The 21,798-nt window shown below is 40.2% G+C and overlaps 1 protein-coding gene across 1 annotated transcript in view; it reads left to right on the top strand.

The window, feature by feature from the left end:
- Nucleotides 1-21,798, top strand: part of fras1 (Fraser extracellular matrix complex subunit 1) — a 307,798-nt gene that overhangs the window by 216,428 nt on the left and 69,572 nt on the right. Inside the window, 3 exon segments of the mRNA XM_042487917.1 lie at nucleotides 13,445-13,607; nucleotides 14,226-14,404; nucleotides 21,229-21,345. Coding sequence (XP_042343851.1) covers nucleotides 13,445-13,607; nucleotides 14,226-14,404; nucleotides 21,229-21,345 — 459 coding nt within the window.

Below are 21,798 nucleotides of genomic sequence, written 5' to 3'. Positions count from 1 at the left end.
TTTTTTTATTTGACAATTTTTATTTTTACTGAAAGTAATTTAAAAAAGGAAGAAAATGGATTTATTTATTTATTATCATAGACCATTATCATCACTGCTCTTTGGTATTTATCTGCAAATATAAAACAAAACATATAAACACCAAACAAAATAGATAGGCAGGCAAACAATACAAAAACCAAAAAAAAGATTAAAAAATAAATAAATAACCCTACCAAAGAGACCACAGTGCATTGGTGGTTGCACTTCCAAAGTTTATTTTAAAATAAATAAAAAATATTTAAAAATTACTTCAATTTTCTTTTTTTAGAGACAAGTGCATTATTGTTATTATTTTGGAGATTTTATATCATTCTGCAGCCTCTCGGTGGTGCCCCCTGTGTATTCAAACCCAGACATTCAAATTGTGGTCATAGTGTGTAGGTTTTGGCATCAAAATCATATTTCCTCAAGCATTTCTCAAAACATTTCCTACGCGACTTGGCATATGTTTCTCATGACATTTCAATATATAAGCTCCTATGTTGCATAATGTGCTTTTTTCGTGACGCAGCCGAGCCTTTGTTAGGAACTGTGCGGAAGCTTTGGGGCGCAGACAAGACGCTCGACGGGCCCCGTAACGGTCATGTCTCACTCACTCCTGCCCGGCTGCGTGAGTGGAGAGGGAGAGAGCGCTGTAGTGCTGTCAGAAGTAATCCCTCATTTATGTTTCACTGTGAAAAAATGCACTTGTGCTGTGAGAGTGTCTGAGAAGTGTCAGTTGTGTTTGTCTTATGGTCAGTGTGAGAGTTGGCAGCCCTCTCAAGTTACTATATTCATAATTTCTGTGCATGTCACACAGCTGCTCCATTTACATGTGTAGGTGCACGTAAACACCAGATCGTTGTAGAGGGCGTCCCATGTAAATAGTTGACCCGAAATCTTCAATCATATCGAGAAAAAGTGCTCATGTAAACACAGCTACTGTTTTAGTGGAATTTAGCTTCCATGGCTGAACTCCCACCTGCTTCTCCGAACTGGTGTGCCGACCGCCGTCTCTTTTATCTAATGCGCTGACTATGGATGAGTACAGCCCCACTTCAGAAAACCAGAACTATTTCTTCCAGTTATTATCATTATTTTCAGCACTCTATCCCATGTCATTGCTTTCGGCTAACGACCGAGTGGGCGTTTCCATTTGAAAACCCCAAAAAAGACGGCAGATGAAGTGGACCTTTAAAGGCTCTCTGGTGTTTAATTTAGAGCTGTCCCGCTGCTCACTGACTCACTTCAAACATCTTTGCAGAAGCAAAAGACCCGCATCGATCCTCTCTCAGTGCTGGATGAAGTTCTTCCCTGGATGTTACACAGCTCAGGCAAATTAGTGTGTTGCAGCATCTCTTCACCAAGTCGAGTTTCCAGACTGTAACTCAGACAGGAAGCCAAAAAAAAAAAAGAGCAATTGATTTTTTTCCCCCAAAAAGATCCTCTTGGGAGATGAGCCAAAGTGCAGAAGTTCACAGAGAATGTGTTCAAATGTGAGACTGTCAGGGCATCTGCTGACAAATCCACACGGAAATCACTTCAGCTGTGACAGCGCAGTCAAATGCAACTCATAAGCTTCATTTCGTATTACTTCAATGCTTTGTGTCAGGCGCATGCTGTGGTAATCGACAACTGTCGATTGCATTCATTATATTCTGCATTTTTAGGGAATGCATGATCAAATTTCTTTTGCATTTTCATCTTTTTTCTAACTTGATTAGTGGAAACGTACTCTGAGCTGTCCTCTGTCAGCAGGAAACACTTTTATATGCGAAAGTGAAAACACGTTCTCATTTATAATCGGTTTAATATCGACCTCTGCGTGTTTGATTTATTAAAAAAAAGCTCAAGGACATATCTCTGTATCTTTCTTCCACTAGTTCAAAGTTCAGTAGTTTGGAAGAGAAAGACGTTTAATGATTACTCTTACAGGATCGAGGTGGTCGGAGTCAAGGTAGCTGCATTTGTCTCAGCTGACAAGCAGATTTTCAAAAGTGTTATTGATGTGTAGAAGTTGTAAAAAGTGGATAGTATCGGATGTAAAAATTGGATAAAAATTGGATTTCCTCTTGTTTCTTCTTTGCTACACAGATGAGTGACATTACTTATTCCCTGTGTCAACACTTCTGACATCCACTGTTTTCCTCTAAACTCCTTTAATTGCCTCGACTTTACCATTAATCACACTGATCGTACCTGACGTGTCCGCGCAGTTCGCTCTGTTGACTTTATCCCTGAAAACAGTCTGCTGGAGGCGCAGGCTGATCTGTGCATATTGAAGCACCGCAACAGAAAGAGCAGGTCAACGCCTTCGAAATGGCAGCCGTTATCCCTCCTCTGTCATCGCTCCTGCTGAGGTTTTTATGACAAGGACGCAATTATCTCGCAACAAGCGGCGGTCACCGTGACGGAGAGGAGGAGGAGGAGGAGGGGAGGGTGTTTGGCATGAGACAAACTTGGCAGCTCACTTAGCTGCCACATGAGCGCACACACACACACACACACACACACACACACACACACAAAAGACTGGAGACAAAACAGGACCTGCTTCCAATATTAAAGACGTCTAGACAGACAAGCATCACAGACACAAATGTGTGTGTTTGTGTGTGTGTGTGTGTGTGTGTGTGTGTGTGTGTGTGTGTGTGTGTGTGTGTGTGAGTACCTAAGTCTTTGTGGGGACCATTTTTGGACAGTGAGGACATTGAATCAGGTCTTCACTTCTTCAAAACTGTTTTGTGGTTTAAAACTCACTTTAAAACTAATGGATTGGGTATAGAAATACATATATGTGAGTGTATGTGTGTACTCTGTATTTTTTGGCGGATTACACTTACCTCTGACACACACACACAAAACTCTGGGACTGATTACAAACTCTTACTCAAAAACCTATCCAAGTTTTGCATTTTTATATTTTAAGTGAAAACAGCAAGTAGAGTGAATTTATTTCTATGTGGCGTTGCACCACGATTACTTTAGGCTGAGTAAAAATATATGTCCAATATCAAGCTTTTGGATGTTTATTATGTTTCGATACTCCATCAGTCTTGCCCATAACAAAATTTACAAATGTACTTGATTTTTCTAAACTTGCAGAAACTTCTAGATTTTTAAGTTTTTGACCAAAGTTCAAGTTTTCTTAAGCATATTACTATCAAGTTGGAAAAAGGCACAACGGCACAGCAAAAGTTACTGCATGTTATTGTTTTAGCAGTGTTTATACACAAGCTCCCTTATTGCATTTTGATGATATTTTAATAAAAAATAAATTAAAAGTCATAAACATTATTTACTTACATGTATGAGTCGAGTTTATAGTCCTCAAAACAAAAAAAACAAAAAAAACTCATTTTATTTGTGCATACAGAGGATTTTTCCCATTTTTTGTGAAATGCATTGTACCCTTTACACTGCCTGTTCAAGGTGGGAATATAGCGCTGTTATATGTCAAAGTAGAGGCTGATGCTGTTGTGTTAAATGTCAGGCTCATCATGCCTCTTTTGCTTCTGCGGTGCCAGCATGCCGTCTAAAATCACACCCTGAAGTCATGTGATGCTGCTGTCGTTTTTAATTGTGTGAAAAATGCAAAGGCGGCATAAAGAATGGACTTTGTAGCGGCTCTACAGCGCGATCGCTGTGTAGAAACGACTAATGAGGGACCCCACTGACTCAAGAACAACAAACATCGTCTGTGGAAAGAAAATAATAATACTGGTAGTAACTGTGGTGTGAGTAATATTTAAAATATATACAAACACTCATAATCATAGATAGGTATGAAAATTGATAAAGAAAAATAATAGTTCTTAATACTGTTTCAAAAAAAATAAGTGGGCATTTATTGGGTGGCAAAGTTTGTAAGGAAGTAAAGTAATCTATAAAAGAAATCTATTTATAAAAACATTCAGCAGAGCTTCACAGAAAATCTTATCTTTTCTAACTTCGGAAAATAACATCTCTGAGCCGCAGGGAATAGATGCTGCCTTAGTATACTTCCATAGAAATAAAATACACAGTATGGCCAACAGAGAGGTAAAGGCTAACACTGTGTCTGACTGTAAAGAATTAAATTGGAAAGAGTCCACAGAGACCACAAATATCACTATAAAGGAGCAAATCTTATTATCAGTTCCCATGAAGATTATAATACAATCTATTCCAGAAATTGTGTCTCAGATTTGAGTCTCGTGTCTAAAGAGACGCTGTATCTGACACTTTTTCAAAGCACGTTTTTCTTTGCATCTCAAATCAGAACTTCGCTTGAGTTAACTTTAGTTTAGGTTTCGTTGAAAGAGAAACCTTCACACTGATCTGAATCCACCTCACTGTGAGCCAGTTTGGTCCTGGCAGCAGAGAAACTTTTCAGTGATGTATTTTCTGCTCACACAGTCACTACAGTTTGGGTTTGGAGGGCAGCTCTGTTTGTCTGGCTGCATACAGATGGTGTGCTTCAGGCTCAACTCCTCTGCTTTTTCCCCTCCTGTAAATCAATAACATCCCACCCGCACACACACACACACACACACACACACACACACACACCAGTATCCATTTACTGTAAAATGTCCTGATGCTGCATTCTGTCGTGCATTAGACGGAGACGGATGGACAGCATGATGAAGAGCCACGAGAGTGTCCTTGATTTATGTCGGAGGCTTTTTTGGACGAGTTCCAGCCGCGTCCCCGCTTCCTCTTTGTTGCCTCTCACTTGATCTACACAGGTAGATCACCTCAGAATAGAGATCAGTGAGGAAATACAGGGAGAGGAGTATCAGTTACTGTGGTGATATTGTCTTCTCCCAGCGGGGCAGAAACAAGGCCTCGTTTTACCGGTGTGATAGATATCATAATTGCACAAGACTTCAGTGTGAAAATACAATATTCTTAGATTAAAGCATAAAAAAATCTTCTTTTAAGGAGAATACATTCTGGTGTTGGATAATTTAAGACAGAAAGTTGCACGTTCAAGGTTACAAACCAAATCTAAAAATGTGTCTTAACAGCAGCAAGAGAGCGCTCCTCCTACTGCGGAGGAAGCTTCGCACTCCTGGAGGTCATGATGAATAAACCTTATGAAAATATAAACCTGAGAATATCAACATTTATGCATATCGGCAGCAATGTGAATTTACAACGTTTGCGAAATCGATGAAAGTATTGAATTCACGCGAATCCCAGGTGAAAAAGCTTCCATATTTGAGTAATGTAGGATTTTCCATTACTGTTTTTAAACACGATCGCCAGCAAAAACGCAAAAACAAACCCCTGATTCACTCTGGGGTTTTGTTTTTGGATTTAGAGCTTAGACTAATCAGAAACAACGCCAGCATCGTACCTGCTGTCAAATCCACCGCCGCTCCCCTCTCTGCGTGTGTGTGTTAGCCTCAAAGTCGGATTTTTGAACTCTGAAACAGGGAAACTTCAAATCCCCCAAATAATCTACATATATACTTTTTAAGTGGTAATTTAAGCGTGCAGCTCACTGATGAGCACGGCCGTCCTCGACTGAAGAATCATTTCTTAACTGATCCCCTCAACTCCTCATTTAGTCCATTAAATTAAAAACGTGATATCAATAACTGCATACCGGCGTCGATGTGACTTTGCGACAGTTGCAGCACTTGACCACTGAAAGGTTTGAATTAGATTCGTGAGATTCCCAAGTGAAAAGCTCCCATGTTTGATTAATTTGACATTAAAGGTATAATTGTCTGTTAATGTGTGGAAACATGATCGCCGACAAAAATGAACGTAAAATCAAACCCCAGATTTACTCTAGTTTGACGTTTCGCCTCGCTATATTTGTGTTTTTTTCTTTCTGATGCTTTCTGCTTAAAGTCTCGTATCTGTTCGTTAAAATTTTATAAAGCTCCGACCTCACCTGAGGGCTGTGGAGGTAGAGCAGATGCACACTTCCTTCTGCAAAATTTTATTTTATGTTTTAATTTTTGGTCAGGCATGATGGTTTTCTTACTATTATTGATATGCAAACCGGCTATTTAACTATGCTGTGGGCGGTTTTTAAGGTCATGCGTGTGTATGTGTTTAGGTTATGTGTGACGGCAGCTGAGAAAGAAAAGACAGAAAGGAGGACTGAACAAATAATAAGGGGAAAATATAGAATATGAAAAATGAAAACTGAACAACAATAAAAATAAAGTTCTTTTTAAAGGTAACTTATACAGACAGAGGGCAGAGTCTCTACAGAAAAATACACCAGATACACTGAGAGTGGTTTGTGTTGCATTGTGTTTGGTGCATTTATTTTATTTAGTTTTAGTTTTTACTAATTTTCAGGGAACTTTCTCGTACTTTTTTACTAATTTCTTATTAATTTTTGGGTTATTTCTTCTGCCACAGCTCATTGGCTCCCTCTTATGTTTTTGAAAGAAATCAAGACCATTTTCTCAGGTTTCAGAGGGTTAAAGGCCTTAACTCACCAAAAAAGACTTCTTCATTTTCTTGTGGTGTCTTCCACATTTTGCATCAGGGAGCAGCTGTGTGCGGTAAACATGAACACGCTGTGTGCGCTTTACTGATGTAACTTCACAGGGGTTTTTTCAGATCTTCAAGTTCAAATTGAAGTTCGAACCTCCTGCTGCTGCGTGGAGCTGCGAGTGTGCCAAGTCGTCTGATGTTGCTGTAACACTGCAGGCTTCCAGCTGAGGAAGCTTCTTTTTAAAGTGCACAAGAATAGGCTGCAAACTCACAAAACTGTGAGAAGCGGCGAAGAAAGAAATCACAAAAAAAAAAGAAAGAAAATAAGATCAAGGCAATAAACTCCAAAATCTACTTAAAGCTCAATGAAGAAGCCCAACTTCCACAAAGCTCAAAAATAAAACTAAGTGATTATCGGCTCCACCCGGACTTTAACAAAGCGAAGCCAGTGAATCCTCAGTTTTCAGAGCGTGGCTCTCTGTTTTTGGCGCTCTTTGTACTTGTGAGCCCACCATCCGGGCTGCAGCAGCGGCCGCGGAGGCCAGGCTGTGTCAGGGACAATAGGCTTCCTGAAAAGTTGGATTACTGAGCTCTAAAGCAGGAGACTAATCAGGCCCTTAATGACCCTCTGATGGATGGACTTTCTGTCTGCTGAGGCTGAGCCCCGAGCTGAGCTGGAGTTCGGCTGAATAGGAAGCAGGACCCTTGGCTTTCAATTACTGTCTCGGGGAGAGCACTTTGAGCCTCTGAAAAACCCCTCGGGCTGCTCTGTTCCTCTGCAGAAATGGAAGGGAATTAGATTTTTTTTTGATCAGCAGTCCAGCTTTGGGAGGCTAATAGCTCGGTTTTGTTTTCATGCAGAAGAGGGAGGCTGAGTGCTTCGAGTTTCGCTCTCCTCCCGCTGAGCGTTCGCCTTCATCGCCGATGATGAGTGCAATAATTTGTTTTGATTTTTCTTTTTAAAGCAATACTCCACATTCCCCCAAGTCTGTGATTACATTTGAGATTGCTGTGATTTGTTTCTGTTAAAGCTGGCAGCTCATGTCACACAGCCCCCGTGTTTACTTTGCTCCACGCTCTGATTTTAGATGCCGCGGCGGCACGTCTCATTGAGATTAAATCAGAATTTGTTGCAGACAAGGCGTCAATCTCCATTCTGTGACTTACTGTTTGACGTGTCCATCAGCTCGTCCTGTTCGCCCCTCCCCCGCTGGAATTATGGAAAAATAAAAGTTGACAATGTCATTGTCATTACAACAGCATGACCATCCCGGCCGGCAGCGAGCCGATGTTTTATGGATGACGCCGAGTCCATCTCAGCAAAGTCATTTATTTCTGTTTCTGTGGACGGCAGCCAAAAGCTCTCCGTCCAGCATCAACTCTATTTACAGTCCATCTCAGACCTGCTGGCTCGAAGCCCTGCAAAGGTCTCTGATTATGCACTTTTTTATGCATTTGTTCTCAAAAGTTCTGCAGCTAAGGAAAAGAATAATGTTGTTTAGGTTTTATTTTCTGAAATGTATTTTGGAGAACTTTAGGGTGTGAAAAACGTTTTTTTTTGCAGCATCATCGGCTAACGGCCCTCACTACCCCAACCAACACCCTTCAGCTCCTGCCCATATTTAACCCTTTGAAATGTAGGACATCATCATTTTCTTTTGCTGCATTAAGATGCCTCACATACATTTAAACCTTTGACACCTGAGCAAATTCTTTTGATATCTGTTGAAAACTTGGCTAAAAATAAAATAAGTAACTTCGAAAACATGACAAGAAAATGACCCAAAAATTTGTTTTAAAAGAGAGAGAAAGAGGGAGAGAAATTATTAGAAGTTAATGATTATCATAAAATACAAAAAATGCCCAGAAAATGAAATATATAATATTTTTTAATTGTTGGTTATCATTATAATACATATCTATTATATATCAATCTATGTATGTTTGTATCTAATGTTTGTATCCATCTGTCTTTCTGTCTAATAACTGCAGGAACAACACAATTTCCCATAGACTTAGATTGTGAAAGAGACATTTAATCATTATTTTATTAAAGTTTATATTCACTAATAGCTGAATCCAAAGTTTTATGAACTGTTGTTCATGTGAGCGAGACCGAGCAGAAGGTCGAGTTATAGAAAACAGTAACGTTAGCTCTGTTGGCCCCATGATACAGAAGATGTGGGGAATTTTAAATCTGGCAGGTGAAATTGCCACACTCATGAAAAGCACCTCCACTTTTTCTTTGGCATTACACATCAAAGATCGCATCGCGTTTTGTTCAGACTCACTTCAACGTTTTTTTCTGGGCGTAATTTTCTGGCCCCACTCGGGATGCTACCTTATGCAGCTGCCAGTGTCGCCCATGGAAAGCACTGTCACTGGCCATTGAGTCACTTCATAGAAATAAACATGGCCCCGCCTCCAGTGCTGCATCCACTTGTCTTTGTACGTCTGTGGTCTGACCCCATTTTACCTCATCAATATGTTTCTTCTCAAGTCCAGGATAAGTCCAAATCAAGACTTAAAAGAGCTCAATGAAACTCCGTAGGAAAATAGTTTTGGAAGGTTGATGAGTGCTCAGGTTGAATCAGTGATTCGGTCTGAACACCGACCGAAGCCTCAGTATTTCAGGGAATGAGACTCAACACTGAGAAATCTTTCTCCAGAGTTTTTCTTTCTGGTCTCAAGCTGAGTCTTTACGTTGTCTGGTCTTGGATAAATCAAACGAGTCAGGGCAGGACACGTTAATCCCCATTTTTTGTGACTGAAGTTCAATTCTCAAGCCTTTGTCTCTGCTGAAGTGAGAACTTTGCATTCTTTTCCTTTACAAAAAAAGCTAATTTCACTAATCAAAATTGAGTTGTGTGCATTCACTGGATTCTGATACTTCCCACATTCCTCTATGATCTTTTTTCATTGACCCTCTCAGTTTTATTTTTTTGGACAGTCTGTTTATGAACCTTTTCATACTTTTTATCTCATCAATCTGAAATTACACCAAGCAAACTCAGTTCCCTCCCAGATGTCCAAAGGCAGAGAAACTTCCACAAGCATTTCATTTGTCTGCGGGAGATGAAACTGTCTGTTTTTCTAATGAGGCAACATGAATCTCACTCTGATGAAAAAAAAGAGAAAGAAACTCATTAGATTTATGTTTTATTCAAGAAAAAAAGTGGAAAATTGCCGTGTGGGGGCGCAGCTGCAGGACAAAGAGCCACAGCTCTGGAGAAATCAGGAGTATTGGCAAACTTGTAAATCCTCTGACCTCTTTTATTGTGGAGAGTGTGCTGTTTGAGGGTGCGAGTGTCCTTGAGAGACCTTGTTGTTCATCAGGAGAGCTTGATAATCTCCGGGATGATGTGCTCCTCTGAGTTAAAAGCCTGCCACGCTGACTTATGTGTTTTCTCTGCTGCTCGTCTGCTCGTCTTCGCCTGCCGCCGCCACGCTGAAATAGTGTGATTTGGATCAGCCGAGCGGCAGGCGGAAGAGCCACAGATGGTCGGCAGGTTGTTATCTGCAAACACAGACAGCCACACATGCACACACACCCACTCACACACCTGTGCACACTCTTGTTATCTATTATCACCCACTGCCACAGTGTTCCTGCAACCGCACTGATTTCCTGCAGGAAATGGTCAGGTGTGTGTGTGTGTGTGTGTGTGTGTGTGTGTGTGTGTGTGTGTGTCTTCAGTTTAGTATACTGACATGACTTTTTTTGTGGTTACTTTTTAAGTAAGACCCCCTTCGTAAAGGCTTTATTAATGGCTAACATGTATCATATGTTTTATATATAGCTCAGTTTTGGGTTGCCACTTCTTTAAAAACCTCTTCTCCACCTGTTGATGCAGTCATGAAGAGGACAGAAAACTGAGTACATTCACTTAAGGGATGTGTTTAAGTACAGTTTTGAGGCACTTGAGTGTTTCAGTTTTATGCAACTTTATACATCTGTTGCGCTGCATGTCTTTTATTTGACATTAAGTAGTTACTTTTTTACATATAAAAAAATATTATATCATAAAATGCAGTACTTAAATGCACTACTAATCTACCAAGTTGCATTCTACAAAGAATCTGCCATTGACTCCGCATTGACAAACTCCACATTACATGCTCTAATATAAAGTTTTTATTAGTTATCAAAAGCGAGCAGCAGCCTCTGGGACTGAAAAATGAAGCCAAAGTGCCCAAAACTGCAGTTGGTGGACTGTGGAAGCCAGCCAATCCCATAGATTATATAAATAACGGATGTGGTTTTTGGACTGTCGTTTTGAACTCTGGCATTTCAGGTGTCATCATCTTAGATTTTGGAGCCAGAAGTGAGCATATTTGGGCGAGCGGGTGGAGGTGTGAAGAAGTGAGGGATGGATCTGACAGACAGTCTGTCATTCAAGATGCCCCGCCTTTAAACATACGTAACTTTGCACCTCAACAAAATGTAAATGCATGAGTTAAATAAAGATTCAGCTCTTCGGAGCCAGCCTCAAGTGGGCCTTAGAGGAACTTATTGGCATTTCCGCACTGGCTTCATTTTTCCATCTTTTTCAATCTTGCTGCTTGGTCAATTCCTATAAACCTCTATGTTAAAATGCCCAACTTTACAGCAGAAAAAAACATGTTTACAGCCTGGTACAAAAAATGCTCATTTCAACATTCGTGACTGTACAGGAGTGAATTTTATCATAACTCACCCATTTTATATTCAGTTAAGGCTTAAAGTTATGCATAATTTATAGTGTGGCTGCTTTGAGTGACATGCTGTGTGATGTCGCTACAGTCTGTGAGTCAGATCCACCACTCGCATCTCATCAGCTCCGTCCTCTCGTCCAATTATGTTCACTACTTACTCCAAAATTCATTGGCAACAGCCAAAATGCCAAACTTGAGGCTTCAAACAAGAGTCCACAAACTAGTGGGCGACGTCACGGCAGCTACATCCATTATTTTTATACAGTCATATAATATTTTGTCATAATTAATTCCTTTGCAAAAACAGACTTGAGTCTTCCTTAAATTAGTTAGCCTCTGTGCAGTTTGATTGATATTCATTTGAGTGTGCAGTTAAAAAGACATGCTTTATGAAAATTTAAAAACTTTGAGATATCTTACCCACACATCACGTTTGAATGATGTTCTCTTAATGCACACAAACAAAAACGGTGTCGGAAAATGAATAAAAACAGAGAAATCTGTTCTGCATAAAGAATCATACTTTAAGTACATTTTACTATTAAAATACTGCTGTACTCTTACTTCACATTTTGAAGTCAGGACTTGTAATGGAGTATTTTTAGACAGTGAAATGAGTGTACTTCTTCCACCACTGTCCTCAGTAAACACTTCGGGGTTTCTCACTTTCTAATTAGCCATCAAGTCTGTTGATGTTGATATAGCATATATATCTTTTGGTCTATATATTCTGCAGCTCCCTCCTTTATATATGTGATCCAAAAGTTTACTGATGGGTCTTGCTGACATATTAAATAGGTCAAAAGACAAAGTAAGTGTCTTGCTGGAGAAGGCATTTTTATATGTCAAGCCGACCAATGATCTTTTTAGAAAGTTTCTTTATTTTACGTACATTTTTTTTGTTGGTGTTTTTGGTGTACTTTTTGGTGTTTTAAAGTTACACTAATGTGTTTTGTACCCCCGAGAGTTCGGGGAAACTTGGATTTACCACCTCCCAAGTAATGCTGAAATGTAGGTTCAAGAGCGCGCCCCTAAAGCAAAAGCAGTGGAAACAAAAGCAGAATCTGTCACAGTGGCTGCAAGTTAAATTATGGGTTTTCTCGGAGGAAGAGGGCTACAATATTTCTTTTTTCCCATACGTTAGTGAAAAAGCATCCACTGGGGAATTCTGGTCAGTTACCTCTGAGCTAATAATGACTTGGTTTTAGTGCACATCGAGAGTGTTGGCAAAATAATAATATCATTGTTTTCTTCCTGTCTGGAGTTGGCAATATCTGATTCCCACATAAACTATTTTTGACAACTAGATGACTTAAACTTCCAGACATAAAATGTGGTGATTTTGTTTACAGAATAAATAGCAGCTTGTTTTTATAGATGCCTGAGAAGAATGTCATAGCTGTTTTTGTTTCTGCAGCAGGGAGACACGATGAGTAAGAGAGGAAGAGGTCTGGTTTCTCCCTGACAGCAGGCGTCTTTCCTGCTGAAATGTCCTCGGGCGACACTGAATCATCCTCCTGCTCCCAGCGCTCTCTGCAGCTCATCCTGCTCTTTGTACTCTCGCTTTGGAGGCAGGGCGAGCAAAGCGATGACTCTCGGATCAATACGGAGTCTCAAAAATAAGTCTAAAGTTGTGCTGTCAGTTCTCAGACAGAGAAAAACCCAGATTGATACATTACTTCTGATTGGCGGAGCTGACTCGGGGCTTAGCGCGCTGGCGACACCGCGGCTGATTGACAGAGCTTTTTACAAAAGGCTCCTGGGACTCACAATCCTTGAGGTTACAACAGATGTGGAATAAAACAAGCTGCGTTAAAATGTGACAAAACAAAGTAAAAGTGACATCAGGCTGCACCTGAGGAGCGGGGAGTCTACATGCGTACCTGCACCGCAGGGACTTCACACGCGGTTTGATTTACACTCAACACGTTGCTCAGTTTACCACGTTCAGAAGTAAATATGATGTGAATAATTCAAGCCAACGTCCAGGTCATGAATGCTTTTATATGTGATCTAAGTACTTGCCATCTGTTGAGCTCTTCCTAGGGAAAATAAAAACGGGCAAAATGAAGTTGATTTTATTTTTCTAGTTTAATTGAATTTTACTAACAAACCATCTTGTCACAGAGTCACAGTGTTCTCGAAAAATTTGCAGGCAAACCACACAATTAGATGTTGTTAGTCTTTGAATAATTAAAATGAAGTAGAGCAGAGCTTGCTTTAAACACGCAGCGTTTTGAGGATTGAAATTCATATGTGGGTGTTTTGTTTTGTTCTTCAGGCTGCTGACTCTCCTCACATGCTGTCTGTGCCGATGACCTGGGTGAAGGAAGGCGGCATGGTGAGACTGGATAAAAAATACCTGCAGGCGGACTACAAGGAGGTCAGCACGGATGACATCGTCTACACCATCCTCTCCTCCTCAGACGGACAACCTAAATATGGTACAAATGATTTTACACTCACTCACATGTACAGAAATCCCCTTTCAAAAAATTTACCTCAAATCGGAGATTAACATACTGTATTCCTCAAATAGCTTTTTTTTGGCTGGTTTTTGGTTGAAATTTCATTTAAACAGTTTTTAGAAGTTTTTATGAATGTCTTGAATGAATGATGTCCTAATTTTCAGCTCAGTTTGATTATATATTCTGTACAGGGTGCCAGTGGATCCTTTATAAAAAAGGGCATCGAAATAAAATAGTAGTAACATTTTTATGAATCTCTTTTCTGACATTGCATTGTTAACTTTAAAAAAGGAAAATATTTGGGCAAAAATTGTCCCTATCCCTAAGTAATTGGTGTCAGGTCTTTTTTTCCCCCCAATTTTGGTTATAGTGAAATCAGTCTTAAATTTCATTTTGAGAGCCATTGACAAAGTCTTAAAAGTCGTCTACCTGCTGCGTAAGAGGCATTCTTACTGATGAAGCTCGTAACGTCTTACCCAAATCCCAAATTCTTGCTTCTTGATGTGTCCCAGAAATGTCAAGTCAACAATTTGTCAACAAGTTTGATGTGTAATATCAGAGAGAAACACTTCCTCACCTCCTTCTCTGTCTCAGGTGAGGTGGTGCTGGTGTCCATGCCAGCCGACGGCCCGGCAGACACCTGGCACCCGCTGCTAACCGACGACCAAGGCTTCACGGCCACAACTTCCTTCACTCAGCAGGACGTCAACGACGGCACCGTCTGGTATCGCCACTTTGGCAGCGGCACCAACAGCGACTCCTTCCAGTTCCAGGTCAGTACTGACTCTTAGAATCTGTTGGTTACTTTCCTGTAAGGTAGAAGTGATCTGCAGTTACGTATGAAGGAGAAACTCATCAAAAATGAAACGTGGGCTTACAGAGCGTCAGCAGACAGGCTTACGCTCTGCTCACACCACAGCGCACACAGAAACAAGTCATTTTTAATGGAAGCTATAAAACTGAGCTTTACACATTTTGCTGTGTGGAAATAATAATAGTAATAATAATACTATGAGAACTTCATATTATTTGACACAAATAATCTGAAGTTCTCACTTGGAGAAATACATTTCATGTTATATGTCATACTAAACAACAATTTTGGTTATTAGGTCTTAAATTAGTCTTAAAATTCATGTGGCATTAATAAAGTCTTAAGGTCTTAGATCTAACTCTGCAGGAACCTTAATTGCAATGCTCATGTGGATGCAGTGGGGCGGCAAATTGTGATTTTAAATTGGGCTCAGACACTGATTGAAATGCTTAGACTTTTTTTTTTTTCAACCGAACACAAACTGAAGGTGACGTTCAGCTGCTTTGTTGCAAGTTGCAGACACACACAAGCCCATTAAGTGAGCGCTTGAGCTGGAACGACGACCCGGCGATAATGCAGCCGGCCTGAAACTGGCCACGCTGTAGCTTTTGTCACTCATAGTGTAAACACAGCATTAGAATTTGATCTTTAAATTGCACTATCAACCTACAGTAGACCACTATATGAAATCATTTAAAAATACACTGTCAGGATAAACATATGACAAGGTTATTTTCTCCTCCCTAAGTGTGTAGTGCTATTACTGTACACATAGATAATTTCAGAAAACTGATAAAAGAAAATAAAAAAGCCGTGAGACGAGGAAACCTCAGGGGGCCGATAAGAACGTCACCACCCTGAGAGAAAAAGAGGAGGAGATGGTGACAGAGACGCATGTTGTCTTCCTTCTCGTTGTTTTCGTCTTTCCTGGAGTGTTCTTTGAAGTTCCCTCTCCCACTCGTGTTCCCATGTTCCCCTGTGTTTACCTCCTCTCTCCCCTCTCAACATGTCTCCCTCTGGCTTGATTTATTTCCTTCCCCCTCCTCTTCCTCTCATGTATCTCTGTCTCTCTCTTTCACCTCCACCTGCCTCTTCTGTTATGTTTCTTATAACCACGAAATTATATCTATAAAACTGTGGGATTAAAATTTCAAATAAATAAATAAAAACTTCTTTGTTTGTTGTGCTGGCGATAGCTGAGGCTGGAGGCATTATGTTTTTGTCCGTACGTCCATACGTCTGACCCAGTCTTGTGAACACTATACACCTTTTAAAAAGGCCTCAAGAAAATTTGTTCAAATTTAATACAAACAATCAATTTGACTCAGTGATTAGCTGATTAGATTTTGGTGGTCAAAGGTCAAGGTTACTGTGACATTGTCTGTCTCACTCTTGTGAATGTGATATCCATAGAAAACCTTGAGGGATTTTTTTTTTGGCACAAACGATCACTTGCACTCAAGGATGAAGTTATCAGATATTGGTGGTCAAAGGTCAAAGACGAAGGTCAATGTGACCACACCAGTCTCATTCTTGTGAATGCAATATTTCAAAAACAATGAGACCTGAGAGAATTTCTTCAAATTTGGCACACATGGTCAAGTGGACCCAAAGATTAGCTTATTAAATTTTGGTGGTCAAAGGTCAAGGTCATGATGACCTTGCATTCATCTCATGTTTGTAATTGTGATAACTCAAGTACACCTTGAAGGAATTGTTGAGTGGATTCAAGGATGAACTGATTAGATTTTGGTGGTCAAGGTCATGGTGACCTTACATTCGTCTTTTGTGAAATCTCAAGAACACCTTGAGGAAATTTCTTTAAATTTGACAAAAACATTCACTTAGACTGGATGATGAGCCAATTTGAATTTGGTGGTCAAAGGTCAAGGTCACTGTGACCATGCATCCGTCTCATCCTTGTGAACGTGATATCAGTGATGGCCTCAAGGGAGTTTTCTCAAATTTGGCACAAATGTTGACTTGGACTCAAGAATCAATTGATTATAAACTGGTGGTTGAAGGTCACAGTGACCTCATAAAACATGCTTTTTGGCTATAACTCAAGAACTGGAGGCATACAACGGTATATCTACTATTTATTTTTTGATTTATTTATTTATAAGGATTTATTTTAATTTATCTTTCCTTTATTTTGCCAGGCGAGTCAATTGAGAACCAATTCTCATTTACAATGACGACCTGGCCACTATTAATTATATTCCTATTGATGCAGACGTTTTCTCTCCTTTTTGTCCTCTCATTTTATTTCCTTTCCAACTCTTCTTTAAAATGGGTTTCTTCTTCTTCAGCTCAAATCTTGGCACCAAATTTTCTGTGTGACTCATCGGAAAACATCAACCCATGGCGACTTATCTTGATTAGCGTTAATGACCCCAAATTACTCGCAAATTGTTTCTCAAATCCGAGACAATCCCAGTAAAACCGATGCAGCGTTCATTACGCCAAAGTTAGAGCGTTTTCACGCCAGTCTCTGCTTCTCCTCGACTCCATTACAAAAACAAAAGAGGCAGCCAAGAGCTTGTAGCTGCGTCTAATCATCTCTCTCCCTCCGTCCGGCCCCCCACATTTTGGCTCCATCCATCAGGGCAAATGCGTTTCAATTACATAGTGCTGGATTCAAATTAAATTCTCAAGTGTCTCGTCATTCTGACAGGAAGTGGGAAAGCAGAGGCGGCGAGGAAAAGCGAAACCCGGCACAAACTGAAGCGCTGGAAGCGCTTTGTGCTGTTTGTCAGAGGTGGCGATTAAACTTGACGCTGAGTCGGGGTGGTATTATTGTCCTCTGCTGGTTTTTATGGAAGTATGTGGCACCTTGTTAGAACTGATTGATTTGAAATGTATTTTGCTTCTGCAGCTGAAGGAAGTATTCTGCACAGCACTTTACTCACATTTTCTCATGCATCAACGTGTCAATTTGCAAATGAAAACCGTGTTCAAATCAGAGAGATGGTGATTTAGTGCGTCTGAAATTTTGCCCGGGGTAAAATGTGTCCTTTTCAAAGTTTTTCCTCACGCTTGGCTTGTTTCTCTGTCGTGTGGCTCAAAAAATATCTCACTGAACCTGTGCAACACAGAAACTGGACACTAATGCTATATATGTCCTCCGTTAATTAAAATGATTAATACAGTATGTTATTACCTTGCTTGTATAGTAATCTAAGGGGCACCCCGGTCCCTGATTTGAACCCTGACGGGGATCTTTATATTATATATAAAGATATATTGCATTTTGTTTCCTGTCTCTCACTCCTTTCATTTCCGGTCATCCCTTCATAATCAGGCTCTGTAATAAAGGTAAAAACACAACGGCCCCAAACACCCAGATGTTACTGGTCCAGTAAATGTTCGTTTGTGTATCCTGTTACAGTTTCATTTTAGTGTTCGGTTTAGTCACAAAGACTACGTAGTTTGGTTAAGGAAAAGATATGGTGCGTTTTTCGGAGCCATCCGCCCCCCAATGTGGACTTCTTTCTTTGCTCCTTTCATAATTATTAAGGCCACGAGAGGTCGCTGCACAATCATAAATGTAAACAGCCATTCCATGACCTGACAGTGACTTTAGGAAGCTAATAGTAGGCTACCCCTTTAAGTAGGGATGCACATTAATTATCGGGAACAATAATTATCGGCCCGATAATGGGACTTCACTGGTGTCTCTGAAAGCCCGATAATGGGACCGATAATTCCGATAATAAGATTTTTGGCTGATAAATAGAACAGATAATAATAAGCATAAATTGCTTTGATTTCGTCTGTTTTGCCCACATTTTCGCTCCTCCAGTAATACACACACTGCATGACGCTGCGTGTCACACTGCTGCTGCTAGATCAGTCAGCAGCAGGGTTTCCTCATTGTTTCTTTTTCATTTTTTAACCCTTTCCCTGCCATTGACCAGATTTTCCGCCATTCCGTGTTTTCACCGCAGTCTAGGGGACACTGTTACAGATGTTATGCAATGAAACAACATTTCCACGTCCAAAAACAAACGAACAAGATGATCTAAGGTCCCAGGGTGACAGAGGAGAGGACTACTAATGTGCCGACTTTATCGATATTTAGCGGCTTTTCTGAGCCTCTTAGCATCGTTGTTTAAAAACACACAACCGGAGAAACATTTTGTGGCTTATTTAGATCATCAGTGAACAAGGAGGAAATATACTGTCCAGGGCGGCCCTTGGCAGAGGAGATGTAGGAGGTCGCCTCGAGCGTGTTACTGATGCTGACTGAAATGCTCTACTCTTATTCTCCAAAGCAGACATTTGGAGACACCGGCGGGGACACCGGCGGGGACACCGGCGGGGACACCGGCAGAGAATGAGAGCGGAACAGACATTTGAAATTCCGCTCTCATTCTCCGCCGTTGTCCCCACCGGTGTCTCCGAATGTCCGCTCCGCTCTCATTCATAATAACCTAATAACAGCTGAAGCAGCCTCAAAACAAATACTAGAAATAAAGTCAGAAAAGAAGAAAGGCTCCGGTGCATTTGAACGTAATAATTAAAAGTTACTCTCACAGGGTCGAGCATGTGCTCTTATGGCTGAGTCCTTAATGCTGTAAATTGGGTTCCGGCCTGTTGCTTTTGTTGCATGTTATCTTCTCTCATTCTCTCCACCATCCATCAAAATAAGTTATAAAAAAAAGTAGAAATACAAGAAAAAGAAAATCCTTCAAAGGCATACATGACATTGCAACTTAAAGCCAGTTAGAGCCTACAGAGGTGGAAAAATTGTTTGTTTCTTCCGTTATTACTAACAAAATAGTATTACCAAATCTTGCATTTGTCTGATGGGACACAGGTGTATTTTTACATAACTTGTAGCCTTGTGCAGTTTTAATATAATATTTATTGTTTTTCAAATGATGCAACATAATATATTTCATTTATGTTGAATTGAATCAAGTGAATAATCAATAAGTCACAGCTGCAGCTCCACTTTGAATAAATCCGGCGACTCAGCACTGACTCTCGTGGTTACACATTACTCGTGATTGGTGGCGCTGGCTCCAGGCTTCATGCTGCTGTTACATTACTTCTGACTGACAGAGCTGACTGCAACTTCCTGAACTTTCTACCCCCTCAAATGCCACCAAATGCCACCGATGTGACAGGAACAAGCCGCAGCAGCAGAATAAGTAAGCGGTGACGAAAATTGGCTTTTAGAAGGAACAACTGAGGCGGCTGCTTTTCTCATGTATATCAGGGGACAAAACAAGTTAAGGCTACATACTGCAGAGAGAGTGAGAGGAATGGAGCACTAATAACAGTTTGATGTTAAAGTGGAAACTTTTAGTTTGGGTTGGCGAAAAAGAGCAAAGCCAAAATTGTATTTGACTCCAGTCAGGAAGGCAGAGTAGATTAAACTGATCCTCCAGCTTCTCCCTCACTTATCAGCAATTCAATTAACATAATCTTGAATTCAAATGTAGATTATGGGTTGCATTATGAGCAAGCAAAAGTACGGAGGTCGAAGGTCATAGCCTCGGCACAGTGCTGGAGACTGACACCGTTTGAGAAAGAAAAACAGCTGGAAAAAAAGCACAGTGTGATTAATAATCACTGAAAATGCCCAGAAAACTACATTTATAATTCTTTAAACTATATATTTAAAACTGTGTTACAGTCAATAGTAAGTCATTTTCTTCTTTGTTTTTTACTTACATTTTTTTTGCTCATTTTCAGATCATTTTCTTGTAACTTTATACTTATTTTTCTTGCTTTTTCCTCCTTTTTTTGCTTATTTTCAGGGAATTTTGTTATGACTTTCTCTAATTTCTTTCATTTTTTCACTTATTTTCAGATTTTCTTGTAACTTTTACAGCATTCAAAGCATTAATGCCATGTTTTTACCTAAGAAAGTCCAAACTCACAAACTCTTATTATTATTATTATTTCTCTGCAAATGGACTGAAAATAGCTTCTGTTGTAAAATATAAAGTAAAATCAACTTGCCAGATTTTACAGTATAGTCACACTGTTTCTAACATCATGTAAATGTTCTGAATGTTTACAGTGACAGAGGACTCTCAGTGTTTGGAAAAGAGGAGAAACTGACATTATTTTCTATAAACTTTCAGAAAGCGATCAGAACATCAAGGTGCTGCATCCTGAAACATCTGTCTACTCTCTGAGCAACCTGCTGCTTAATGCAGCTCTCTGAGGCTCTTTTTGTGCCCTTTTATGCACTTTACACCGCGAAACAGATTTTTATGGATTTTACAAAGTCATTTAAAAGTAATCAGGGGTTTAGGTGCTTCTGTAAGAGAAATAACTGCCCTAACACTGGACACAGATTAGCCATTAGACACGGTCAGCTGGGCCATGAGATCATTACACTGAATTTTACTCATATTGGCATCTCATTCATTAATATTCGTGCAGTGTGGACAGAGATTTATGGAAAGAAACAGATTTGGTCTCTAAGGTTGGGCCCCGCACAGAGCCTGATGCTGCTCCACAGTTATAGACCGAAGCCTGTTTTCATTACATCTGTTGTATCTCACTGCTGGTGATTCTCGAGAGTCTGTCATCAGCTCTGTCACACAGAAATAATGCATAATACACGAGCCAGTTTTCGGCAGGAAAAACTATTTATTGAGATAATGTTCCGCTGATAAAGCCTTCAAACTTCAAGATAAGAGAAGCTGAGAGTGAGCAGAGGACAAAGATAAGAGAAGAGGTGTGTAGAGTGTATTTCCTCAAAGATGCAAGTTTTCAGTCTCTGATATAAAGTGTGTGTGTGTGTGTGTGTGTGTGCAGGTTTCCACAGAGGCAGCCCCGCTCATACAGAGCGATGCGCAGACCTTCACCATCGGGGTGCTGCCTCAGATCCCAGGATTCCCACAGCTGGACCCCGACTGTGACCTTCAGGTTACGGTGAGGAATACAAAGACATTGTTAAAATCACCGAGCTTTAAGGAGACTTTTTTATGTAATGCGTGCATGTCATGAGTTGTATAGAAAAAATTAATATGGTTTTCATGCCTCTGCACTAGCGGTTGACAATATGTTGAATATACTTGATGTATCGCAAATTGTTCCACGTGCGATATATAAAATGACTATATCCTGAAAATCAGTATAAATTGTTACGTCGTTTTAAAAGCCACCAGAAATTCAGTTCTGGCTTTCTTCTATGGCTCTCCGCCTCTCACAGACACACACACACACACACACACACACACACACACACACACAGCATCATATTCAGATTAATGTAGTAATGACATGTTTTATCCAAAAGTTCAACCAAAAAAGTTCTTGCCATTACTCAACATGATATCTCAGGAACACCAGGGGAGACATTTGATCAGATATTGAATTGGTGAC

Source organism: Plectropomus leopardus, chromosome 6, assembly GCF_008729295.1.
Source record: "Plectropomus leopardus isolate mb chromosome 6, YSFRI_Pleo_2.0, whole genome shotgun sequence".
Lineage (NCBI taxonomy): Eukaryota > Metazoa > Chordata > Actinopteri > Perciformes > Serranidae > Plectropomus > Plectropomus leopardus.
The sequence above is the reverse complement of the archived record's forward strand: the minus strand, read 5'-3'. Positions and strand labels throughout refer to the sequence as shown.